This window comes from Oryctolagus cuniculus, chromosome 1 (assembly GCF_964237555.1).
Source record: "Oryctolagus cuniculus chromosome 1, mOryCun1.1, whole genome shotgun sequence".
Taxonomy (NCBI): Eukaryota; Metazoa; Chordata; class Mammalia; order Lagomorpha; family Leporidae; genus Oryctolagus; species Oryctolagus cuniculus.
In genome coordinates, this window is record NC_091432.1 from 45,783,027 (window position 1) to 45,810,589 (window position 27,563).

Consider the following 27,563-nt stretch of genomic DNA (forward strand, 5'->3'; position numbering starts at 1 on the left):
TGGTGCACGTGTGGAAACCAGAAATCTCGGCACCTGGAGCTTTCATGACTCAAGCATAACAGCACCTTTTAAAACCTGAATTCATCAGGCTGTTAGTTCCTAATGCTGCCTGGGGCCTTGGGGTATTTAAAATGTAAAGCCTAGAATTCCTAAGATGCCCCTGCTTTTGCATTTATTGAACGGAGTGTAGAGACAGCTTCTGAAGGTTCCCTATGTGAGCCATAAAGAGAAAAGTCTGTACTAAACCACAGTTCGAATGGGTCTCCAATGCAGGACAACAAGAAAGCCGGTTCAGAGTTCTGGCGAGAGTCGGGCCCATAAAGCTGACAGGAAGGTCTTGAATGGCTAATACCAGAGGACCGCAGCTGCTCACTTTAACTGCAACTGACACTTCGGGCTTTTTTGCTTTTTTAGAGAAGAGTAATTTCAAAATATTTTGCCTGCTTCGATTTTAGCCGCCTCCCTCAAGTGCCCAGGTGGAAGTATCATTTCAAGCTATGTTACAGCTGACTCTGCCTTAGCCAAGGAGGCTGGGGAGTCAAATCATCAGCGAATAATACTGTGGAATATTGAAAAGAATACGTGGCCTGTCTGATGGAAGCCAACTCCCGTCTCTTCTCCCACTGGGAGGCAGCACAGTCCAGGGCTAGAGTACAGGCTCCATTCCCCAACAAACTGCCTCCTACTAGCTATGGGACTATAGGTGAGTCACTTGTTCTCTTTGGCAAACCTTAGCTTCCTTATGCCTGCAACAGGGGTAATAACAGGTACCTACATTCCTGGAATTCCTATGAGAATTAAGTGTGCTAGTGCAAGTAAAGGGCTTAGAGTGTGCCTGGACCTACTAGGAACCATTATCACTCCTTCCATGCGAGAGCTCCACATGTCAGCAATGTGGGCAGGGCCACCAGAGTGTCCATAGTGAGGGCCTCCCCTATGCTATACACCATTAAAGACATGGCAAGGGGCTCTGGTGAATGCAATATGTAGGTGGGGCAGCCACTCTGCTGAGATACCTATTACAAATGGGATGAGTTCTCTGAGAATACTTGACCTGAATTCCTGTGCTTTGGGGAAGAACAGTTGGGATCCAGGTGATTGGTGGCTGCAAGGAGGTAGGCGGTTGGTCTTGATAGAAAGTGTTCATTTTGCTCTGCTCTGCTCTAACTATTAGGGTGCAAGGGAACCAGGGCAGTACTCCCTAGTGGCCTGATTCATTGAGTTACCAACCTGTACCTTGGAACTCTAAATAACAAACACACATTTGTGTTGATATACCCCTGATCTAAGCCACTCCACCTGCTATTAGAAAAGCAACTTTCCCAAGAAGTCATCACCTACACCAACAGCTTGAAGTGTTTCCCCTATGTTTTCTTCTAGCAAGTCCATACTTTTCAGTCTTTCATTTAGGTCTTTGATCTATCTTGAGTTGATTTGTTTTAAAGATTTATTTATTTATTTGAAAGTCAGAGTTACACAGAGAGAGGAGAGGCAGAGAGAGAGAGAGAGGTCTTCCACCCGCTGGTTCACTCCCCAGATGGCCGCAATGGCCAGAGCTGTGCCAATCCGAAGCCAGAAGCTTCTTCCGGGTCTCCCACGTGGGTGCAGGGGCCAAAGGACTTGGGCCACCTTCTACTGCTTTCCCAGGTCACAGCAGAGAGCTGGGTTGGAAGAGGAGCAGCCGGGACTAGAACCAGCGCCCATATGGGATGCCAGTGCTTCAGCCCAGGGCGTTAACCTGCTGCGCCACAGCGCCAGCCCCTTGAGTTGATTTTTGTAAATGGAGAGAAGTAGGGATCTAATTTCATTCTTCTACATATTTACATCCAGTTTTACCAGAACCATTATTGAAAAGACTATCCTTTCCCCAATGTATGTTCTTGGCATCTTTGCCAAAATTCAGTTGGCTCTAAAATACATGGGTTAATTTCTGGGCTCTCTATTCTGTTCTATTGATGAATGTGCTGTTTTTTATGCCAGTACCATGGGTTTGGGTTTTTTTTTATTTTTTTTTTTTTATTTTTTTGACAGGTAGAGTGGACAGTGAGAGAGAGAGAGAGACAGAGAGAAAGGCCTTCCTTTTCCATTGGTTCACCCCCCAATGGCTGCCATGGCCGGCACACCACGCAGCTCCGAAACCAGGAGCCAGGTGCTTCTCCTGGTCTCCCATGCAGGCGCAGGGCCCAAGCACTTGGGCCATCCTCCACTGCACTCCTGGGCCACAGCAGAGAGCTGGAATGGAAGAGGAGCAACCGGGACAGAATTCGGCGCCCCGACCGGGGCTAGAACCCAGGGTGCCAACGCCACAGGCAGAGGATTAGCCTATTGAGCTGCGGCGCTGGCCACCATGGTTTAATTACTATAGCTTTGTAATAGGGAAAATCAGGTGAGGGATGTATGGGAATTTTTGTATTACCAGCTCAAAATTTTTGTTCTGTAAATTTAAATGTTATTCAGCTGTTATTGTATCTCAGTATATTTTTGTGTTCAGTATATTTTGTACTACTACTTCACAATTTTGTTTCATAAATCTAAAACTGAAATGTTATTCTGAAAAAAAATTTTAAATAAAGAAAAACATCTTTTTAAGGCTTCAGATCAAGTTTTGAAAATGAGCCAGTGATCTACAGATAGCAATACAGACGTTTGGGAAATAGTTCTGAAGACAGATTTCCCAGGAAGCTGCATTTCTGGAGCAGATCTGTGAGAACACCTCTCCTTCCCCAGGCCTACTGTAAAATCAGAGGACAGCTAGCTGCATCTCCAATCCTACCTCAGCCCCTACAAACTCTGATATGGCCAACGGTTGGGGCAATAATTCTGACAGAAATGCTTCCCTAGAAGGAGTGGCACACTAAATAGAACAGGCATAGGTCATGAAATAGAACCTCTTTTTGACTAAAGGTCAAACTTTAATTACCAACGTTGGGTCATCAAAATGTACTGTACGTCTGGGGTGGGCATTTTGTAGTCTAAGTACTTGGGATGCCCTCCTCCCATATGGGAGTACCTGCGTCCAAGTCCTGGCTCTACTTTTGCCTCCAACTTTCTGCTAATGTAGACCCTGAGGGACAGCAGGTGTTGGCTCAAGTACTCAGGACCCTGGCACCCAAGGGGAGACCTGGGTTGAGCCCTGGCTGCTTTGGGCATTTGGAAAGTAAACCAGCAGATGAACAATCTCTGTCTCTCCACCTCAATATCTACTCCCTCTCTCTGTCTCTCTCTTTTTGCTTGCTGTGTGTCTCTGTCTCTTTGCCTTTAAATTAAAAAAATTAAATGTAATGTACTATATGATTATGTGTTAATGTTGCAAGGAGGAGATGGGCCTGGGATTTAATGCAAGCCTGACCCCAAATCTCTATCCTGTATTCTGCAGAGCCTCTATTAGACAGAAAGAAACAAGACTATGAAGCTCATATAAGAACATACATGGGGCCAGCGCTGTGGCACAGCAGGTTAATGCCCTGGCCTGCAGTGCTGGCATCCCATATGGGCACCGGTTCAAGACCCAGCTGCCCTACTTCCAATCCAGCTCTTTGCTACAGCCTGGGAAAGCAGCAAAAGATGGCCTAAGTCCTTGGGCCCCTGCACCCACATGGGAGACCAGGAAAAAAATCCTGGCTCCTGGCTTCAGATCAGCGCAGCTCCAGCAGTTGTGGCCAATTGGAGAGTGAACCAGCAGATTAAAGACTCTCTCTCTCTCTCTCTCTCTCTCTCTCTGCCTCTCCTCTGTGTAACTCTGATTTTCAAATAAATAAATAAATATTTTTTAAAAATGTGTGTTAAGTAAAAACTCTGGATTTAAAAAACTTAAAAAAAAAAAAGAAAAAGAAAAAGGGGCCAGCACTGTGGTGTAGTGGGTAAAGCCGCCACCTTCGGTGCTGGCATCCCATATGGGCGCCAGTTCAAGACCTGGCTGTTCCACTTCCAATCCAGCTGTCTACTATGGCCTGGGAGAGCTGTAGAGGATGGTCCAAGTCCTTGGGCCCCTGCACCCACGTGGGAGACCCGGAAGAAGCTCCTGGCTCCTGGCTTTGGATCTGCACAGCTCTGGCCATTGCGGCCATCTGGGGAATGAACCAGCAGGTAGACGACCCCCCCCCCCCTTCTCTCTCTTTGCCTCTCCTCTCTCCATGTAACTCTGACTTTCAAGCAAAATAAATAAATCTTTTTAAAAAAAAAAAAAAAAAAAGAACATACGTGAGGGGTGGGCATTGTGGCACAGTGGGTTAAGAAGCAGCTGTATCACCTGAATCCCACCTCAGATTGCCAGTTCAAGTTCCAGCTACTTTGCTTTTGATCCAGCTTCCTGCTAATGCATCCTGGGAGGTAGGGAATGATGGCTCAGAAACTTGGGCCTCTGCCACCCACAATGGAGACCTCTGGATAGGGTTCCAGGCTCCTGGCTTCAGCCTGGTCCAGCCCTGGCCTTTCAAATATATGAAATATAGACAAGCATTTATTTTTTAAAAAAGGAATATATGTGAGTTTAGATGAGCAAGAGAACCTTTCCCCAGGTTCTACAAGGTCTCCTGGACCAGGCTGTCTCTCCTTGGGGAAAGAAGCCTAGTGTCCCTGTGCCAAGGCCAATATTAAGCAGTTAGAACCTGTGAGGTATCCTCTTCTGTTAAATCAAAGAAAGAGAAAGAAATACTAGACAAGGGAAATTTCAGAGCGAATCCCAGGCAATCGGTGGCTGCTTTTTACATACAAAATAAACAAAATTCTGTTTACATTTCAGGACCATCTCCCCTGAAGCCCCCTCCTGGGGCAGGAAGGCGTTCAGAGCAGTCACCTACGTGATCTGCTCTCAGGAATCCCTGTCCCTGGCAGCTTGGCCACTGGTCCCCAACATGCTCAGGAACATTACGAAAAGCAGCGGGCGCCTCCCATCTGCTGGAAAGTAGGGCAGAACCTGCGTGCTTCAGCTACCGCCCTGGAGAAAACCAGGTTACAGGACACCTGGAGGTGGCTGGGGCACCCAGAGGACAAAGTCTTCTCACCCTCTCTTTCCCTCGCTGCCTCCCAGGGTGTTGAGAATTCTCAACCAGGGAAAAACATTCGCTCAGCTCCTGGGCTCTCTAATTTAGTGCACTGCTGCAGAACCAAATCTCCCTCAGGGCTTCGCACTCTCTCCAGGGAGAGATAATTACACCCCTGGAACATGGTGGCTCTTTAACTCTTTGGGGTCCTATCTGCACAAGCTGCAGCAGCAATTAATTATCCCTGGGGAGATCGGCAGTCCACTAAAAGGTGACATTTCTAGGGCTCAATTCTCTCAGCCATTATCTGAATGAGCTCCTTAAAGGAAGATACATTCCAGACAAGCCCTTCCCAGATAGACTTCTGGGCGTCTAGGGCCCACCGTCACGTCCCACGGTACCTGGCTCAGTCCCCGCACCCCGGCATCCCAGAAATGTCAGATTAGAGAATGAGATTATAATGATAAGCCATGATCACAACGAAGACCCTCGGTCAGCAAACCAGGCTGGGTGGAAATCAAGACTGCAGTAAAAATCTCGAAAACTCTCCCTGCCGATGCTGTTCCGGCAGTGTGGATTAAATGAAATAAAAATGAAAGCCCTTTTTAACAGAAAAGGACCCTACAAGTGGTAGCCAGTAATACAGGGATCACTGGGTAGAGAGTAAACATTTACTGCATGTGCCCCCTCCCATCCACCAACCTCCAAGCTTTCCCCCCACTGGAGAGAAAACTGCAGGTTGGCACTGCTAAGTAAGCAGAAGGCCCTGCGCACATTTGACCTAACAATCAAGAAAGTGCTTTGCAAGGAAAACGCCTCGCTTAAGTCAGTGCTCATTAAGCAGTCGTGCTCGGTTTCTACAGGGTCTTCTGTGAGGACTGCCGTCCCCCAGCAGGCTGTGCCGACATCAGCTCCACCGGCACTGGCTTGCCTAATGAATCCTCCACTCACACCTAACAGGAGTAGTGGGTATAGACCTTTCTCGGGCTGGAGCAGAATTAAGAGGAGCAAGGAGAGAGGAAGAAAAGAAGGAAGAAGAAAGGGAACTTTCAAAGGGCTCCGTCTGGCTAGGGAAGGGCCATCTCTAACCCTGCAGTGAGCTTTCCACCTGAGCCGTCCTGGACCCCCTCTGTAAAGGGGCAGCTGGGCTCCTGCCTCCCCCATCCTGTTCCGAAGACCAACTTCCCACCGAAACATAAATTAGGAACTTGGCAGACGAGCCCAAACCTGCCTGGCAACAGCAGGTGACAACTGCCCCATACCTTGGTCTGCCACGTTCTCAATGTTGACTTTGCGTTCGTTGGCCATGAAGCCGATAACGGAAAAGATGACGAAGCCAGCAAAAATGCTCGTGGCACTGTTGGTGCAGGTGACAATCAGAGTGTCCCTGCAAGGAAAGACCAGAGTTTGCTATTAGATGCATTTTATATGAGCAGGAAGGAAAAGGGGAAGGACACCCAGGCGTGCTCGTGTGTATCCAAGTACAAAGATGTATACCCCCCAAAAAAAGATGTGTACCTCCATTTCTTTATTTTTTTTCAGATTTTATTCCACCCTTTTATTTTTTTTCCTAAAGAACCTTTTATTTAAGGAATATAAACTTCATGTGTTTCATAAGTACAACTTTAGGAATACAGTGATTCTTCCCACCATACCCACACTCCCACCCCTCCTCCTCTTCCCTCTCCCATTCCCAGTCCCATTCTCCGCTAAGATCCATTTTCAATTAACTGCATACAGAAGACTAACTCTATACTAAGTAAAGAGTTCAACAATTTGCACACACACACACACACACAAAAACTGTTCAACAGTGGAGACAAGGGCTGTTCAAAGTCATTGCATCTTGAAATTAATTTCACTTCTTTTTTTTAGAAACTTAATTAACTTTAAAGAAGCACCCAAGAATGATACATCGTTTGCGAGCACTTAGACATAATTATAATACAACTCTTTGAGGACAGAGGTCCTGCATGGGAGGTTAGTGCACAGTAACTCTTGTTGTTAATTTAACAATTAACACTCTTATGTATGTCATCAGTGATCCATAGGCTCTTGACATTAGCTGTCTAGGCTATGGAAGTGTTTGGAATCCACAAACTCTGTCAGTATTTAGACAAGGCCATAAACAAAGTGGGAGTTCACTCCTCCCTTCAGAGAAAAGTACCTCCTTCTTTGATGACCACTTCTTTCCACTGGACACCTCCATTTCTAAACATATGTCCACCCAAGGGAAGAAACAGCAGTCCTAACCACAGATGTCCCTGGGCTTTTACAAAGCACCAAAAGGCTCAAAAACCTCCCCTAAATGTCCTGATCCAGGGCCACTGGATCCAAGCTCTGGCACCAATGTTACCAAAATGGTTCCCCACTCATCCACTATGGTCTGAATGTGTCCCCCAAAATTCCCATGCTGAAACATAATCCCCATCTGTCCTCATGAGTGGGATCAGTGCCCTTCTAAGAGCGGCTAAGTGAACAAGCTCGCCTCTTCCAGCACCTGAAGACACAGCAACACAGCACCAAGGTATCACTGTGTCTTTTTCTGAGACAGACAGAGTCAGAGAACTGCCATGTACTAGTTCACTCCCACAATGGCCAGGGCTGGGCCAGGCTGAAACTGAGAGCCAGGAACTCAATCCAGGTCTCCTAAGTGGGTGGCAGTGACCTAACTACTTGAGCCATTACCACTGACTCTCGGTGTGCACATTAGCAGGAAGCTGGAGGTGCACGCAGAGCCAGGACTCCAAGTCAGGCACTCTGATATGGGATGCCAGTGTCCCGGAGGGAGTCTTAGCACCAGGCCAAACGCACATCCCGTTTTTAATTCTGTTTATTTGCAAGACACAGAGATAGACAGAGAAGGCACTATCTTTGAAGCAAAGTGAGGCCTCACCAGACACTGAGCACGCTGGCACCTCTATCTTGGGCTTCCCAGCCTCCAGAGCTGTGAGCAATGCACTTCTGTTGTTTATAGCTTACCCAGTCTAAAGAAAGTTTTTTATAGCAACCCAGAGGGACTAAGTCATCATCCAGAACTGGGGAAAATCTGTCTCTCAGAGCAGAAATTAAGAAGGTGGGGTCTGAAGGTGCATGTGAGAGGAACCATGTGTAGGGACAGGGAAATGCCACCAAGGTATGAGGGCAGCCTAAGGTTAAGGCTGGAATCTCCCAGGCTGGCCCTGAACAGCCATCCTGGACTCAGATGTAATGTGACAGCTGGGTGGGGGGCTGCAGGTCTACACAGAGTCTTGGTTTTCTCCTCCTGGTTAGCAGCACAACCCTGAGCAGGTCATTTCCTCTGCACTGTGGTTTAAAATGGCCACAACAGCCCTACCTGCCTCACAGGTTGTTGTGAGGACAGAGGAGCTGGTGCCTGCAAGCCCAGGGCCCAGCACACAGCAAATCCGCAGTGAACCACCCGCCCTGTCTGACTCCCTAGTTTACTGACAAGGAAGCTGTGGCCCAGAGAAGGTGCATGCTAATAAGGGGTCAGAACGGCTTCCCTCTGCCATGCTACACAGCCTCATTTCGGATAAAGCACGTGGCAAAGCTTCACCTTTGGACAGCATTCACAATGATTCAGGTCAACAGTTAATGAGCAGCTGGGATCAAGAATTCAAAAAATACCTTTTCCTGGCACTCAAGGCTGTTAATAGCTGAACGGTGGGTCTCCTCCCAACACTTGCGCCCCCTAAAAATTCATGGGCTGAAGTTCTAATTCCTAGTATTTCGGGGTATATTTGGAAATCAGGTATTTTTAAAGGCAATTAAGTTAAAACAAGGCCATTAGTTTGGGTTCTAATCCAACATAATTGGTGTCTTTTATAAGAGGAGGAGATTAGGATACAGCTACCTACAGAGAGATGACCACGTGAGACACAGGGAGAAGGCAACACCTTGAGCTTGGACCTGTGGCCTGAATTGTGAAACGATGAATTTCCACTACTGAAAGCAGCCAGTTTGTGTACTTGTTAGGGCAGCCAGCGAAAACTAATAAAAAGACTCTTTCCCGTCGGGTATCCGTGGGTCCATTTCCACCCAGCCCCACATGCACACACCTTCTGCTCCAATCCCACCCACCTGTTCCTTCCACATATGCCTACCACACTCATCCCCACTCATCCCCGCCTGCAGCTCTGTCTGCCACCTGAACCATGCTCCCTTCTCCACTGCACCTCCTGGCGTATGGCCCAGGACCACTGTCCCCCGGAGGCCACCCAGACGCCCCGGGTCATAGCTAACTGAGTCTCTTCCTCAGTTGCAGAGATGTGTGAGGAAAGTTTGAACCTTAGTCCAAGTTCCTTGAATACCAAGTAAACAAACAGATTCTTGTGTGGCGACTACAGTCACATCGACTCAAGCATGACCCTGAGCTCACTTTATATGCATGACCTGTAACGTATGAGCAACTGTGACCCTGAAAATAGTAGCTTGGCTGAACCCTTCTAGCTTCCAGGTGACCAGAGGTACTGAAGCCAAGGGGCTTCTCCTGCTAGGATATGAGCAGCACCCACAGTGGCCCTCAGCACTCAGGCTTTAGTCCCCACTGGGCAACGTGAAGAGCTCGGGTCCCAGGTGAGTTTAGGTGACAGACGTCTCCACTGCCCTATTGCTGTGTTTGGGTCTCTGCTCCCTTTCCCATATCCTTTCTTAAAGGGGAGTACATTTGTGTTCACTAAGCCTATAGTGCTTTGTGAGGGTGACTGACAACCTGAACCAGAAACCACCCCAGGGATCCTATACCTCTTCACCTCCATTCTAAGTAACTGAGGACAGGGGTGGGTTTTGAATCTTTCTGTCTCTCCCTTTGTTCACAAAATATTTCACTCACTTTCAATAATAATTAATAATAATAATGGCATCTGCCATTGTTGAGTAATAAATGTGCAAAATATCTCTCTGAGGACCTCGCATACATCCTCTCTTACCCCTCACAAAATATCATAATCTGCATTTTACAGATGAGAAAACAGAGGCTCAGAGAACTGAAATATCTTGCCTATGTCTGGGTTTCAGGAAATAGTAAGGTCACGATCAAATGCAAGTGTAGCTAAATCTAAGGTGCTGTTTGCACTGTACTACTCAGCCTTGATTACAAACTATCTCTAGAAAAATGTGTCAAGTGACAGATGACCACACTTTATAAATGACTGCCAGGTGATGGCATCCATGGAGTAGGTGGCTCACAAGTGACCCCCTGGAGGATTCAGATGGCTGCACAGTGATCTTCAGAGAGTCTCAAGTCCATGCTGGAAACATCCCTGAGTCCCCACCATGTGCCAGAGTCAGCAGCGTATGCGGGGGGCCAGAAGCCAGTGGCTGGTCCTTAACAGGTGACATCTCCTAGGCCAGGGGCAAATCCCTACTCTTCCTTGGGAGAAGTCTGGATCTGACCTCAGATATCTGATAATTCAGTTCTCTGTCCTCTGACCAAGTTTCTGCTCACCAGCGACCTCTGGGTCTTGGAAATGCCTCCGCATACCTGTAACAGTTGTTGTGGAATTTGTTGTAAGAGGAAAGAGTGATCAGACCTCCCCAGGCAGCAGATAAGGAGAAGAAAATCTGAGTGGCAGCATCTTTCCACACCTAAGAGGAGAAAGGAGGAGAGTCAAGGTTACTGAAGGAGACGGAAAGGGGCGTGTCACCTGTCCATCATCTTCCCAGGTGAATGACAGTCAGGGCAAGGTGACTATGGGCACCCAGAGAAATCAGAGACACACCTCACTTGTGCTAAAGAGGCAGTACCTGAAGATTCCTTCATTCCCTCTAACCACAGGTGCAGAACTTGATCAACTGTACACACACCTCATGCTTACACTTCCTCACATGTAAAACCAAACAGGCTGATATAGTCTAAAGAAAAGTGTACAACAGCAAAATAAATTCGTGGATACAAAATTAAAACGTTTTAGCTGACATCCTAGGGACTCCAACAATGCTATGAAAAATCTGAAATTCTTTAGCCCCTGAAATCCTTTAGCTCCAGCAGCAGGGACCAGCACCACATCCTGATTTTTTTAGGTGACTCCTTTTGATTGGCTTTTTTAAAAAAGATTTATTTATTTATTTGAGAGTCAAAGTTACACAGAGAGAGGAGAAGCAGAGAAAGAGATAGAGAGAGAGAGGACTTCTATCCGCTGGTTCACACCCCAACTAGCCACAATGGCCGGAGCTGCGCCGATCCGAAGTCAAGAGCCAGGAGCTTCTTCTGGGTCTCTCATATGGGTATAGAGGCCCAAGAACTTGGGCCATCTTCTACTGCTTTCCCAGGCCATAGCAGAGAGCTGGATTGGAAGTTGAGCAGCCAGGACCTGAACAGACGTCCATATGGAATGCTGGAACTGCAGGCGGCAGCTTTACCTGCTATGCCACAGCACCAACCCCTTGATTGGGCTATAGTCTGATATGATTTATGTGGTAGATCTCCCATCCCCTTTACAAATTAAATCTTGTGTTCAAATTGTGCTTAGCATTTGCAGAGAAAAGCTTCAAGTGTGTACTAGAAAAGTCTGTGCCGGGCTCAACATTAAAACAGGCATCTAGGGGTTGGCACTATGGTACAGAAGGTTAAAACCAGGCCTGCAGTGTCAGCATCCCATATGGGTGCCCACTTGAGTCCTGGCTGCTCCACTTCCGATCCAGCTCCCTGCTGGTGTGCCTGGGAAAGCAGCAGAGGATGGGGCCCAAATCCTTGGGCCCCTGAACCCACGTGGGAAACCCAGAGGGGGCTTCTGGCTCCTGACTTTGGATCAGCTCAGCTCCAGCCATTGCGGCCATTTGGGGAGTGAACCAGCAGATGGAAGACCTCTCTGTCTCTACCTCTTTATAACTCTTTCAAATAAATAAAATAAATCTAAAAAAAAAAAAAAAAAAAAGGCAGCCACCTCCAGGGGAGATACAGCTAAGGGAGGATAATCACATGACTTCATTTCTGGCTGACTGTGTGAAAATAAAATGTTACATACTACATACTACTTCTGATGTTTCTCCTTTTTAAAAGGGAGTAAGGGTGGATGGTGTTGTGGCTCAGTGGATCCAGCCTGGGCCAACATCCCATACTGGAGCACTGGTTTCAGTCCTGGCTACTCCACTTCCAACACAGCTCCCCTGCTAATACACCTGGAAGATATAGGCCCTGGAAGATGACCCAAGTATTAGGGCCCCTGCTACCCATGTGGGAGACCTAGACAGAGTTCCTGGCTCCTGGCTTTGGATTGGCCGGGCCACAGGCATTGCAGGCATTTGAGGAGTAAACCAGTAAGTGAAAGATCTCTCTTTCTCTCTCTCTCTCTCTCTCTCCTTTCCTCCCTCCTTCCTTCCCTCCCCCGCCCCATCACACTACCTTTCAAATAAATCAAATAATTTTTTAAAAAAAGAGGTGGGGTGTGTGCCTAGATCTGCCTCCACCCTCACATCTTTGTGCCACCTGGAATACGGGTGTGATGGCTAGAGCTCCAGGAGCTATTTGAGAGCTATTCCTTGACAATGTCAGACAGAAGCCTGGGTCACGATGACATTATCAGGCCACTCAGCTGGTTTTTGACTGAGTAAAATAACTTATCTTTTTTTTTTAAGGTGCTGTTATTTGAAAATTGTAATGTGCAATCAAACTCAATCCTACATATTCTTAAATGCCCTGGAAAGTCTGTTTTCTTTATGATGAGAAAATTTACTTCTCATTAAATAATGATCCCCGCATTGGAAGGTTGTTGGATTGTGGATTTCAGAGTAAGATATAACAGGGGCAGAATCTGCAAAGACAAAGCCCATGTGTGTGCTGGGGCTCTGTGGGTGTGCAAGAAGTAAGTGAGCTTGCTTGTGGTTTATCTGAGTACTGTCATTTTCCAACCAGCAAAACTCCACTTCCGACGCTCTATAACTTGTAACAGATAAGTGGGGTGAGATGGCCAAAAGCTATTGGAGGGATTTCATCCTTCATTCTCAGTCTTCCTGAGACAATTATTCCAGGAATCTGAAAACCCTCAGCTACTCCCTTCTCATTCTATGTTTCCTGAGTGCTTCATGAACCGAGGCCACCAGGACCCTATAAAAGCAAACAGAGAGTCTCCCTGGGGAGGAGGTCTCACCCCTCCTGCTGAACAATGTTCCAGCGTGGGGCCCACCCCTGAGAGCTGACAAACCAGCTCCACCCCCATCACATGAGGCCCATCACAAATGCAATAATAAGCCCACCGTGGCATCCGTGAGTTTCTCCCACTTGGGTGTGATGAAGTACCAGATCCCAGCTCCAGCTCCGGGCAGGGTGACTCCTCGGATGAGCAGTATCACGAGCACGACGTACGGGAATGTGGCCGTGAAGTACACCACCTAGGAAGCCATAGGCAGAAGGCTGAGTGAGCAGACCTGCGGGACAGGCCTGTGCCAGAGAGAGTCACTCGGAGCGGGGCAGGGGGAGGGCAGGGGGGATTGTCCCCTGCACCTGCTCTTGATGGTGAGCCCATCAAGCTGCCAGGCCTGGAGACACAGACAGGGCTCTGGGTCCAAAGGCAAGACTGAGAGAGCAAGAAATAAAACTCTGAGGAGGAGATCTGCAGTTGTGGAACAAGTCAGCCTACAGCCAGAGGGCTGGAGGAGATGCCACCTTCCCCATCACTGCAAGGACAAGTCCTGGAGGAACCACAGGGTGGGGGAGGCTTCATGCTGCTCTCCTCCCCCCCAACTCCAACCCCTGACGGATACCCCACGTCCCACCACTAGAAATTAATCTTTTTAGCTTAAGCTCCCATCCTTGCTTATACAGACACCCTAAGTGAGGATGCGGGATGACATAAAAAGGCCATGATGTTCAATACATTTGAATTCAAATAACACTGAACCCCTGGCACTGAGTAACTGTGTGACCTTGGACAGCACTTATACTCTCAGAACAGAAATTTCTGCATCTGTGACCTAGGGACAAAGGCACCCTTCTTATAAACAATCATGAAGATTAAATGAGCTAATGTATGGACAACACCTAGCACAGTTGCCATATATGCTGCTATGTTCACTAAGCATTTTTCAAAGGCCTCCGGTGAGCTGGGTGCTATGCCAGGCAATAAATAGATGAAGATGAAGGGAACCCATAGTCTAGAATACCCAGAGATGATGCTGAATAGTGGGCCAAGCACAATCACACACAGAATACAGCCAAAGTCCCGGGAGGGGCATTGTGCCCAACCTGAGAGCTTCCTAAGAGATTCATGCAGATGGCATGTGGACTAAATCTTAAGGGACAAGTACAATGTAAAGGAGGTGAAACGAAGTGGGAATGAAGGAATAAGGTGAATAACAGAGGTACACTCACTGAAACAGAGGAGTGCCTTCTGCCTCTAAGCCCTAACACTCAACACCAAACTCCTTCTTTCTGGTGGCATCCTCAAGGATGGGCTTGCCTCCTTTCCTCTCCATGGACCAGGGTGCTGCTTCCCTGCCCTGGGGGGCCAGCAGCCTCTCCTCTCTCCTGGTCCCAAAGAACTTGCCTCTGCAGAGACTGCAGGAAGAGGAGGGATAACCAGCTGCCTCCTATTTCTGCCCTGTCTGCTTCTCTCTTTCCCTTAAAACCTGAAGGGAAAATTCAGCCCCACCACGGAGAGCCAAGGTCATCTGACATCTCGGGGGAAAATCATTTCACTCTGGGCTGGCCTCTCAGCTGTGGGCTGGGGCAGAGAGACAGGCATGCTACAAGGGCAGAGCGTGACCTAAACATTCGACTTCCCCACTAAGATAGCAGGAGGTGGGGGAGACTAAGGAACAGCCTTGCTCACCCCTGACCATCGGAGCTTTCTCACTCCAAAGCCATTCAATCTATGAATACTGAATCTATGGGCTGAACAATCAAAAACGTTTGTGGGAAGGCCAGAATGAGGGTGAGGCAAATGAAGCACCAAGGGTGCAAAATTTAAGGAGACACCCACTTTCACGTACTGCTCCTTCACTCACAGGGACGTGAGAGTGAGTGTCTCCTTAAATTTTGTACCTTAAACACTTGCTTGTGCTGGCCCCAGTGTGCAGCTGATGCATTCACTTTGTAGACGGTGACTCTGGTGAACTGAGAGGGCTGACAGTTTGGTTCATAAATCCTGGTGAGGCCTCAAATGTCAGTCAGGAGTGCACCGAGGCTCCCTGCACAGCTAGTCCCCCTATGTCAGGAAAGCTTCAGAATGCCCCTGTTTCAGAATGTACTGTCAGAAGAATTAAACTTGAACAGTAATGAATTATACTTGGCAGGAGTGACAATGACTAGCTGATCTGAGCCTCTTGGCCTGACACCTCGCAGCATCTTCCTCACAACAGGAGACCTGAACAGGTGGCAGTGCCCCGCCAGCCCGTGCTAGCTAATTAGGTTAGCTTTGCTTTGTCGCCATAACTCTCAGGCAGAGCAGTCCCTGCGGTCAGGTGAGCTACATCTGACCTTAAGGCTGCCTGCTGGTCCCCCTACTTCTGGAATTCTAGCTGCTCAAAAGCCTCAGTCTCAGAAGAAGCTACAGGGCATTCTGTGTCCTTGGGACCTAAACAAGAGGAGGTACTCTATTGCATGGAAAGCAGTGTTCCCGGAATCTCAATCACCACGGCGTTTGTCATAACGATCAACTTTAGTTATGCCTTCACCTTGGCTCCCAAATAATGTTCCATGATTAAGACCTATACAGCCCAGGGCAGGATAATAAATTGTGATTTATTATTTATGGTGGTATTCTTCATTTAAAAAAATTGATTTCTGGTTGAAAACTGTTCTCAATGAAGCCAAGAGCTAAACGAGCAGAAGGGCTACTCAAAACTTTGATTTCAGAAAGCCTGTAAAATCGAGCTGCAAGGATTAAATTCTAATTCTAAATCAGAGGAAAGAACTGGATATAATGCCATTCCAAAAAGTATAGACTAATAGTGCTAAACGGAATCTTAAAGAATATTTATTCTAACACCTGATTTTGCAAACGAGGAAAACAAATCTCTGAAGCATCTTGTGACTTGCTCCAAGTCATGCAGCTAAAGACAGCAGAGACCCAGCAGGAGGGCAGGAGTCCGAAGTCACTATCCACATGATGTATGAGTGATGACTCAGCAATTCCGCATTCCCATCTATTCCTGAGAGCCGCTCCTTAGCTAATTATGAATTAAGAATGTCATGGAGTGGAAAGAGTCTAGACTTTAAAGCAAGACAGACCTGGGATAGAATCCCACCACTGCCAGCTAAAAGCTTTGTGATGTCAGGCAGTTTACTCTACTGTAAGGAGCCTCAGCTCTCAGTCTGTAAAAGGAAAGTAAATGTTACTATCTATCCTGTGCTGGTGAAGATTAAATGACCTAACGTCCTGTGAAAGCAATTAGTACAGTGTCTGGCACAACATATTCAACAAAGCTTCCTTTCTCTTCACATCTCCCCAACAAAGTCAATGCCTTTAAAATGTCAGAGTGGCACAATACCCACTCAACACATCAGGCATTCCTTATAATGAGAATTAAAAGTTATTAGTAATTAAGAACTGATCATAGGCCATGTATTTTACATGCATCGCCTAATCCTTGTAGCAACCCTATAAGGTATTTATTATTACCCAAATTTACAGATTAAAAAATAAGAGTCAAGGTTAAATAGCTTGGTCAGAGTTGCACAATTAGAAAGTGACAAAGCTAAAATTTAAGCTCAGATCGGTCCAACTCTGAAACCACCAGGGCATTCTTCCTTTGTCATCAACAAGGCTGCATTCTCACCCTCCATGCTTGCCTCTTCCCCTGCCTGTCACACCCCCTAGCCTGTCCACCAGATCACAGTTGAAGTCACCTCTTCTCCAACCCTAGCCATAGGGAACAGTCCTGCCAGTGAGATTTAGCTGAGCAAACACCTAACTCATCTTGCTAAGCAATGACTTAGCTGGGCCTCATGAAGACAATGCAATGTCCATCCAGAATGAGTTCCAAGTCATAGAAGGCAGGAACTCCAGAAAACCTCAGGCCACACTAGCCATCAACGTAAGTCACATTAACAGTTTCCTATCTCCCTATGAACCTAGAGAAACAGTTGATCCAGGAGCAAGCATTTGGCGCAGTGCTTAAGATACTGCTTAGGACACCTGCATCCCATATTGAAGAGTCTGGGTTTGAGGCCCTCCTCCATTTATGCTCCAGCCTCTTCCAATGCACATTCTGAGATACCAGGTAATGACTCAAGAACTTGGATCCCTGCCACCCACATGGGAAGTCCAGAGCTCCAGGCTCCTGATTTCATCCTGGGCGGGCCCTCACTGTTGTGGACACTTGGTGGAATGAACCAGCAGGTGAAAGATATCTGTGTGTGTGTGTGTGTGTGCCTGCTTTTCAAATAATAAATAAAATCTAAAAAAATAAGAAAAGCAATCATTGCAGTCTCACAGTACTCATTCTGAGCCAGCAAAATTGTTGGGGGGGGTCACTTAAACCCAGCTTTCATTTTAGAGAAGGGGAAACTTGGATCAGAGAGTGAAAGCAAACCCCCAGCTCTCCCAGCGAGTGCTCCAACAGAATAAAGCTGGAAGCTGACGGCCTCAATACGATACAGCCGCCCTCCCTTTAGAAGTGCAGGAGCTGAGGACTCCCGAAATAGCTAAGAGAAGAAAATCGACTGTTCATTTATCACCCAAAAACAAGTAAAAGCTAAGAGAAAACCAGATGCTCGGCCAAATTCCATGGCCCAAGTAGAGATGGATGTCCTTCTACCGCAAACCCCGTGACAGGTCCCCTCAGTCAAGAATCCAGGTGTCCCAGCTCCCAGTCTGGCTCTCTCTATATGGCTGCTCCTGCTCACATGGTATGACTTAAGGTGCGTACTAATCCTGACAGCTCTGCAGAGGCCACCATCCAAGTCCCGGTGGCATCAGATGACATGGATAGACAGAAATAGCTGCAACCGAAAGGCATCCATGAGCACCCCCAGGTGCCCGCAGAGAAAACAGATTGGTCTCTGTGGCTAACGGGTGCCAGATTTGGGTGCCTTGTGGGGGATGGGCAGCACGCCGGGATGGGAGGTACACAGATAAGCCTCCTCAGGGGACCAGATCCTTCTGAAGTTGGGTGGTAGCAATGTAACCCCCAGGAAGCCCTGGCTGGAACACCTGGACCAGACCTCAACTCCATAGCCTACGGCCTCAGAGTCCACCATTACATCCTCTTCCTAATTTTTACCCTGAAACATGCAAAATGCCTGTTGCCATGATGACATAGCCTAGGTCATCATCACAGTGTTTGGTTAGCTCTTCAGTGGGTTTTTCCCTAAGGCAGCAGGAGACAGGGACAAGTCAGCAAGACCCTTTCAACCATGCCCAGTGTGGCGTGACACTTCCTGGACCCCTTGCTTTCTGAGGCTTGGATCTGGGCATGGAGAGGGAGTCCCATCGTCCCCACAGGGCCCAGCTGAATGATGGCTCCGCAAGAGGAGCCAAGTATGCTCTCAGCCAAAGTCTCACTGGCAGGAGCCGGCTTCCTTTAGTGCCAGGAGTTCCTGGGATGGAAGAATGTTGGACTGGGGGCTGGAAGAGGGCCACAGATGGCCAAGAACATCATAATCAGGAGTGAGAAGAAATCCACTTCAAACTTTTGATCCTTATCCAGCTCCATAGCAGAAGCCAGAACTGACCTGGTAGCCAGAACAGGAGGCAAAAGTCAGCAAGCCTCTGGGAGGAAAAGAGAGAAAGTGACCCCAGAACAGCACTCCCACCACATCTCAGGAGCTCTGCTTACATTTGCGTCACTCAGTCCTTAAAACAGCCCTGTAGGGAAGGCATGCTTATCCCCATTTTACAGATAAGACTAAAGGCACTCGCTCACGGCTCCACAGCTACGGGGAGCAGATCGGAATTAGCACCCACGGCCCCTGGCTCTCTTCCAGGTGCTCTTTTTGCCTGCTCCACGATTTAGCCGCGTGTCCCAGAGCTTCCTCTTCCAAGTGCTTACTTTTCCCGAAGTCTTGATTCCTTTAGCCAGGGACGCGTACACAATGACCCACGCCAGGAACAAGCAGAAGGCTAGTGGCCACCTGATCTCGCCAGGGTATTCAATGCCTGCAGAAATCTTCAGCACAAAGTACCTAAGAACGTGGAAAGAGAGGGAGGGAGAGGGGAGGAAAACAAGGAAGGAGACAGACAGACAGGTGTCACTCTGCAGGCTTCATCTCCCAGCAGAGCCAGGAGCCTTGAACAAACCATCCCCTCCCCACGCCATCAGGGACCTACTCAGATGAGGTTGCTAGCAATGTGCGATCTGCACTCTCCACAACAGCTGTCTTCAGAGACACCAGCTGGATCTACTCTGCTCTTAATGATGTGCTGGGGGCCACTCACAGCCCTGCACAGGGTTCCAGGCAAGGCTCCACCCCTGCCTGGAGCTGCCCCCTAAGAAGGGCCACAGAATCCTAAAGCGGCAGGATGATGTCTGTGTGCTTTCCAGGGTCTGAGTCTTTCGTGAGGATGCATTCTGATCGGGTCTGCCTAATTCTACACTTAGCAAATTAGTACACAGCAGAAACTGCTTCTGCTAGGAGACCTAGAATGCTGCCCTGCATTTCAGTTCCAGTTGCACTGAGTATGTCCTGGAGCAGCAGCTCACTACAAGGTGAAAATGGGGCTGGCTAGATTTTATTCAAGGAATGCATCCAAAGACAGAGACATAGCTGCAAGCAAAGGGGGCGGTGGTCACCGGCAACCCCTTCTTCTAAAGGACAAAGCCACAGCCTAACTGACCACCCCCATCTCCTCTCCCTTGCAGGCAAATAAATGGTGAGAGGCAAACAATCCCTTGAACTCAGCACCAACCTAGCTGCTTCGGATCAGCTCAGCTCCAGCCACTGTGGCCATTTGGGGAGCGAACCAGCAGATGGAAGACCTCTCTCTCTCTCTCTCTCTCTGCCTCTGTAACTCCATCTTTCAAATAAATAAAATAAATCTTTAAAGAAAAACTTATCCTGCTATAGGTTAATTGCATTTAGAATCCCACCTGTGGTTGCCTGGGCCTGCCAGACCAAATGATTTTGTAGGCCTTATATGGCCCCTGGGCCAGATGTCACCCAATCCTGGGGACAGGCTATAAGCTGGGAGGCCACTGACAGGTGCATTTTTTTGGCACCAGTGTTTTATTTGAATTATTTTGCTGACATTTACAATGGGAGAGATCACATTTAAAACTCCTGTCATTATGTTCAACACCCCTTGTGGGATGGAAGCTCTCCACACTGCCCCCTATTCCCGCAAGGCAGTCACCAGCCAGAGCCGAGCATCGCCAGCCTCCCTTACACACAGCAGGAAGCTCTTGAGTTTGCCACAGTCCCCACCATTCTCTATCGCATCACTGGTTTAGACTCACCCCACTGAAGGCCCTAAGTGAACCTGAGTCTACAGCCCCTGACTTAAAGCCAGGCTAGAGCTGTTCTTCACACACCCTCCCTTGAACTCTGTGTGCACTGACCTTTCTTCAGAAATAACTTCATGAACATCACTAAATCTTCCTATAGGAACTGAGGATGCCCCATTATCCTTATACTTCCATCTTGAAGGTACAGACACATAAACATGGAAAGTACAAAACTAAAGTGAAGCTGTAAAATGAAAATAGTTCTAAACTAAAACGTTAACCACGGTTTTTTTTTTTTCTTTTCTCTATTTATTTGAGAAGCAGAGAGATAGAAGCAGACAGACAGTCTCTGAAAGTCAAATAAAGATGGGAAAAAGGATTTGGTGAACTGAAGGCCTGCTTGGATCCCACTAGGCCAAGGCTTTGAAACATTTTTCTTCGCCATCATGTCCTACGCTGGTCCTGATTCTGTTCCACTGGCCATCATTCAGCCAACCCTCCTCTCCAGGCCCACAGGCTCCTGGAGGAAATTTCAGAGAACAAGCCTCCTCCATGATCACTCAAGCAGGAGGAGGATGGGGAGGGAGGGGTGGGAGGTACCCCCCTCCAGGCACCCACCCAGACCTCCGCTCTGCCCACGGGGTGTTGGTGAATTCCCTGAGTTTCCCTTAGAATGCTCAAGCCCTCTTACTTGAAATATTCTTCACTGCCACTGACGAAAGTCTTGTTGGCCTGGCTGGTGAAGTTAACCATTGTCAGGTTGGGGTAGGCAGTCATGCAGAATGTCGAGTTCTTGATCTGTATTTTGGGGTGGTCACTGATAACACAGGAATCTGTTGAAGTGAGGACAGAACAGAAACGTAGTGAACTCTGAACAGAAAACATACACAAGTCTCCCTCTCTGGCAGTTTAAAAAGAAAAGCCAAAATCACTTGCCAAAGATTGACCAGTAACTTGGAAAAAGAATGAACTAAGCACATTCTGCGATGTGGAAAGAGGCTTAAAGAAGTTAGATAACTCTATTGAAGTCACACGACCGATGAACATAATCAGGCTTCAAACCCAAATCTTTATGACGTTACAGAAAACAAGTGAATGGCAGGGCTGAATGCATCAGAGATACACAAACCTGTTGATGGGCTACTGCCAGAGAAAGCTTACAAACACTCCTGAGTCTGCCCTGCGCCCTGAGTCAGCCTGGCACACGGCTGATGCACACATGTAAGAGCTCCAAGATACCTATGCATGTGCTTTCCCCTCTCACATGGCTTAGCAGTGGCCATACCAACCACCAGTGGGTGGGCACCAAGATTTAACACAAGGATTCTCAACTAGAGACAAACTGTCTCCCCAGGAGGCATTTGGCAATGGCTGGAGAGACATTTGTAGTTGTCACATCTGGGTGCCACTGGCATCGAATGGGTAAAAGCAAGGAGTGCTGCTAAATATCCTACAATGCACAGGCCAACCCCTTACAACAAAGAGTTATCCAGTCCAAAATGTCAACTGTGCTGAGGTTGAGAAGGCCTGGTCTAGGGCAGGATAGGGAGGGACTTAACCATGTGGGTCTTAGTTTGTCAGGCACTGTGCTTAGGTAACCTCATGAAATCCTCATATGACCCATGCTGTTTTCATTCTAAATAGGGTGAATCTGCAGTCTTTCTAACATATTACAAAGCCTCCTTAATGCTTTATCAATACAGATAAATTGACAGATATTGTAAACAAAGAATCCACTGGAACCAATCCCAAAGGACATAATTTTGTAAAGAAGCAAAGAGTAAAACTATCAACAGAACATGTATATGGCCTTTCCCATGTCTCAAGTTCTGTAATAAAAGCTTTATATGCACTGACTTACATACAGTTCTCTCACCCCTCCATGAGACAGGCTCTGTTGGTCACTCTAGGTTACAGGTAAAGAATAGGGCACATGGAGAGGAGCAGTTGCTTGCCAAGGTCATGCATCAAGCCAGGAGGCAAATGGGCATTGTCTCTTGGGAGTCCATGCTCTTAACCACTCCATGGTGAAACAGAGAGCAGGGAACATGAACACAAGCACTCACAGGGCCTGACTGGTGACACAATGAAGAAGGCAGACAGTGGGGAATAACTGGGAGAAGTGGAAACCGTGGCCAACCAGGGAGTACCTGTCAGTCAGAGCCATACTTTCCCAGATGTCCTGGCAAAAGATGCAGAAAATCTGGATATTTACATGAGACCCTTCCATTTTAAAGAACTAGAAATAGGCTCAAGCTGTTTTTAAATACTGTGGACAACAACAGAAAAACAAATGCAGCATAGATGCTGCGCATGGACTTCCAACTGATGCCCTCCGTGGAAGGCAAAGTGGGCAAGAGGACAGGCTCGGGAGTCCCCCCTGGCCCTGAGAGCTTGGATCTGCCCAAGCCCCCATCTTCTGGCAATAGCATTATCTAGTGCACAGGGTCACTCCAAGGACCAAATTAAATGAGGTCATAAATCAGAAAATGTCACACCATGCCCGGCCCTCCAGTCTTAGCCATTACCCAATCCTCGTCTTTGTGCCTTTTCATGGGTTGAGTTTCCCAGTCCTCAGCATTATCTCCTACAGCCCACTTGCCTGCCATAAATTCCCTGCTGCCTCCCACACGTCCCTAGAATATGGAGCAAAGATTAAAACAACCATGGAAAGAGCCCCTTCCCTCTGATGAGTTCTTTAGACCGGGGCTTTCCAACAGTTGTGCTAATGATGTTTGAGGTCAGCTAATTCTCTGTGGGGGGAGGCTGTCCTGTGTATTGCAGGATGCCCAGTGGCATCTCTGGCCTCCACGCAGAGTGCCAGGAGCACCCACCCCATTCCTAGCTACAACTAAAAACACGGCCCCATGGAGCTGCCCTGCGTGAAAACGTCTTAGTCCTTGAAGGATCTTCCCACTCAGTATTATTATTATTGACAGGCAGAGTGGATAGTGAGAGAGAGAGAGAGAGAGACAGAGAAAGGTCTTCCTTTTGCCATTGATTCACCCTCCAATGGCCGCCACGGCTGGCGCGCTGCGGCCGGCGCACCGCGCTGATCCGATGGCAGGAGCCAGGTGCTTCTCCTGGTCTCCCATGAGGGTGCAGGGCCCAAGCACTTGGGCCATCCTCCACTGCACTCCCTGGCCATAGCAGAGAGCTGGCCTGGGAGGGGGGCAACCGGGACAGAATCCGACGCCCCGACGGGGACTAGAACCCAGTGTGCCAGCGCCGCTAAGTGGAGGATTAGCCTATTGAGCCGCGGCGCCGGCCCCCACTCAGTATTATCTTCTTCGGTCACATAACAGAGGTTCAGAACGGTTCTCATGTACTAACTCTGAGAGATTTACAGGGCAAGCTGTTCTCTCCCGCAGCAGCAACCTGAACGAAAGCAACTAAGGCATCACCCAGATCCCTTTTTAATTCCGTAAGTAAGCGCAGAAGGTATTTCTCCGCCTGCTGCCAAAACAGTGCCTCCATTCCCTAAGACTGGAGAGATCACCAGCACGCGGGCAAGTGCCAAATCCTTGGTTTCCAAAACCGCCGCCACTGGGAAGCAGGCAGGCAGCTTCCCTAGAGAGCGTCTTGCGATGTCTGTGGATCGCTGCCCGCCGCAGCCGCACAAGGTCATGGTTCCTGCGGCAATGCAGCAGGGCTCACGGGTTCTCCAGGCTCTCGCTGCAGGCAGCCTCCGGCCTCCTGCCATATCGCTTCCCACCACTGGGCGGCAGGAGCACGCTTCTCAGCGCCGCAGCCCGTGGGTCTGCACGCGAAGGAATAATGGGCCGTCTCATCGGAGAGCTCCGCGGCCCAGCAACCCCGAACAAAGAACAGCGATAATGATCGCGCTAAATTGGAAGCTGTTGGAATGGGATTCTCTTTACTCAGGCAATTATTAATAAATGAAAGCACATGGAAGGCCAGGGAGAAAAGGAATCATTTAATTAAAGTTCTAATGAAAATTAAGCCATTCCCGAAATAGAAATGGTATTTATGTTGTTCCCATTCGAAGTGACCCAGCTAGCTCCTATTTTCACAAAACTGTCGCTGGTCTCACTTGGCAGGGCACAGCCTACTGGTTCTGCATTACAGACGCCTGGAGGTCGTTACCCTAGAAAAACAGCCTCTGCTACCCCCTGCACCTTAGAATCCCCCAAAGACGCGGCCTCCACACACAAGCAAGAGCCAGGACTTTTCTCGGGGGCTAGAGTGGGTACAGTGCCCTGGCATCCTCACGGGGAATCAGGCACCCCAGAGCGCATGTCCCTAGCAGCACAAAGAGGGGAGAGGGACGAACATCTCCCCACCGTGGCTGAAGGTCACGATGGAGGGCTGCTCATCCTCCCTCTCCTGAAACGAGTCCCTTTGCCCGGTTGCCACAGGATGCGTGTAGCTACGGCGGCTGCGTTGTAGGGGAGAGGGTGAGCCTGGGAGGTCATCTGGGGGACAGTGCTGGGGGAAGGAGTTTTTCCATCTCCTAAAATAGCCTTGCTCAGCATGGCCACTTGGGATTCAGCCTGGGCTACCCATTATCTGGGCTCCTGGTCTGGCCAGCAGAGCGGGAAGGCTCCAGAGCCACCCATGTCTCTTCAAGTCAGGTCACCACCACCTTCCGCAAGTTACTCTAGAATCTGAAGGGACCAAGACTCTCACGAAAGGGAGAGCCTGGCCCCAGGAACAGCACACATTCAAGTACAGAGAACATAGAGAATGACAGATGGAAGGGCTGTATGAAGAGACTGGATACTGACACTTTGTTTCTTTGACCAAAAAATGAAAGAAAGAAAAGGAAATCACTGGCTAAGGAGGAGATAGGATCTGGCCAACCTGTCCACATGCTCACAGGGAGTAATCAGAGTGAGAGATGTCCATTGGCTCCCTGTGCTGAGAGCGTGCATAGCATTTATGGTTTGCACCAGTCTAAAGGAGCTTAGCTGTGGGAGGTCTTCATTCTGCCCTTCCTGTGCCCTGGGTTATTGTGAGCCAGACTGGAAATGCCACAACACCAGCCCAGAGGCAGGGTCTTCTCTACCACATGGGCCCCCATCCATGTGCCTGGCCCATTCAGCCAGCCTGGTGTGCTTTAAAAAACACATACATACAGACTATGCAATAAATACACATCCATGCTAGAAAATGCAGAAAAGTGTGGCTCCCAATTCACCATTGTTAATATTTTCCTGTCACTTTCCTATGTTTTATACCCCTTCACATACTGCAAGTAAAGATAACATTATACTATAAATCTATATCCTGCTTTTGCAATTAACATGCTATGATATGGATATTCCTGTGTTTTATGATGATTCACTTTGAGTGACAATAGAATACTTAATTCTTTGAATGAACCATAATTTACTGGCACTGTGGAATGAACAATGACATGGGTTTTGGTCACATGTTTAAATGCTTCTGGTGTGCACCAGTATTGTAAATACAGCTGCATTTAATAACCTGGTATGTTCCTTACTTCCATCTCTAATTTCTCCCTTAAGATAGATTTCAGAAGTAAAAGTACTAGCCGGCGCCGTGGCTCAATAGGCTAATCCTCCACCATGCGGCGCCGGCACACCGGGTTCTAGTCCCGGTTGGGGCGCCGGATTCTGTCCCGGTTGCCCCTCTTCCAGGCCAGCTCTCTGCTATGGCCAGGGAGTGCAGTGGAGGATGGCCCAGGTGCTTGGGCCCTGCACCCCATGGGAGACCAGGAAAAGCACCTGGATCCTGGCTCCTGCCATTGGATCAGCACGGTGCGCCGGCTGCAGCGGCGGCCATTGGAGGGTGATCCAACGGCAAAGGAAGACCTTTCTCTCTCTGTCTCTCTATCTCTCACTGTCCACTCTGCCTGTCAAAAAAAAAAAAAAAAAAAAAAAAAAAAAAAAAAGAAGTAAAAGTACTAAATTTAACCACTGTTCACACAAGCTTACTTTTTATTCCATAGAATCACAACCATAAACATCAGCTAGGAAACACCTAGAATGACATCATTGTTCGGGAACTGACGGTATAGAATCTATTGTAGGAAGACTCTAAGAACTCTGGGTGAGCAGAGGCTCTTGGGTCATGAGACCCAAATTCCAGGAATGGCTCTACCTTACAACATACAGCTTGAGCCTTAGAGTCCACTTTGTCACCTGCAAAATAGCAATTGTGTCACCTGGCATTTGGCACACACAGCATTCTCGCTAAGAATAACAGAACTATTATTTATAAAGCTGCTTCATAGGTTGGAAAGCAATTTAGAATGGTGGCTAGGATCATGGCCTTGAGAGGCAGGCAAACCTGGCTCAAATCTCAAGTCTACAAGTGAGCTAACTGTAACTTTGAGCTGCAGATTTTCACACCTGTTCATTGGTGATACAATGAAAGGGCTCAACATGGTGCTTGTTGTGAGGTCAGCTATTCTACACTACCACAGTGCTGCACAAGAGTGGGTATTGTTGGTAGAGGAGAACAATGTTTCTCTCCTGATGATGCTATCTCTCCTAAAGATCAGCAAGCTCCCTGAGAAGCAACCCTTGGAATGCCAATCAAAGAAACAGCCCTCCTCCAACAGCACTCCCCTGGAAAGTGACTTCCCTCCCCCGACCCGCCTACAATCCAGAAAGGACAAACCGAGCTCTAGGATGACCTATGACCTTCAGGTATTTCTTCATTCTGGACCCTATACCCTACATGGCAACCACCTTCAGGAAGTCATTCTGGCAGGGATTGTTGGTTGTGAATCTAACAGCCACCCGGGTTGGATTCTTTCAGATGGCAGCTTTGCAGACCTGACCACTGGATAAGGGGACAGCAGGGCAAAAAAGGTAGGCCTCTCCATCCCAAAGCTGGATAAGGGCAGCCTAACTAAGGGAGGTGGGCAATCTCCAGCCTAGTGGTTCCCACCCTGGGTTAACCTGAGGAAGATTCTGAGGCTCCACACCCATAGCCTGATTTTCTTGGTCTGGGGCAGATGCTAATGATGTTTTTGATTCTTTAATTCCCCTGGATGTTCTAATGTACAGCAGCTGGACTTGAGAACCATTGTTCTAACCTAAGGAACCATTAATGAGAAAATTGTAGAAATACGGACACCATGGCCCAGAGGCTAAGGGACTATGACTCTTGTGTCCCTTATAACACTAGTATACCACTAATGAACCACACACCTAGGGACCTCCACAAATCCTCATTCCCTACCACTGAGCACTTCCAAGTACACAGGGTTTGAACTGAATGAGCAAGTGTCTCTAGGTTGAGTTCCCCTGCAGTCTCATTCAA

General features: G+C 48.1%; 1 protein-coding gene across 2 annotated transcripts in view; it reads right to left on the reverse strand.

Moving 5' to 3' along the window:
* Nucleotides 1-27,563, reverse strand: part of SLC6A5 (solute carrier family 6 member 5) — a 90,095-nt gene that overhangs the window by 22,928 nt on the left and 39,604 nt on the right. For both annotated transcript variants that reach the window (XM_051825012.2, XM_017345563.3), the window contains 5 exons: nt 20,998-21,139; nt 18,915-19,047; nt 13,179-13,313; nt 10,468-10,571; nt 6,245-6,369 (listed from right to left, as the gene is read on the reverse strand). In XM_051825012.2, coding sequence (XP_051680972.1) covers nt 6,245-6,369; nt 10,468-10,571; nt 13,179-13,313; nt 18,915-19,047; nt 20,998-21,139 — 639 coding nt within the window. The remainder of the gene's footprint in view (nt 1-6,244; nt 6,370-10,467; nt 10,572-13,178; nt 13,314-18,914; nt 19,048-20,997; nt 21,140-27,563) is intronic.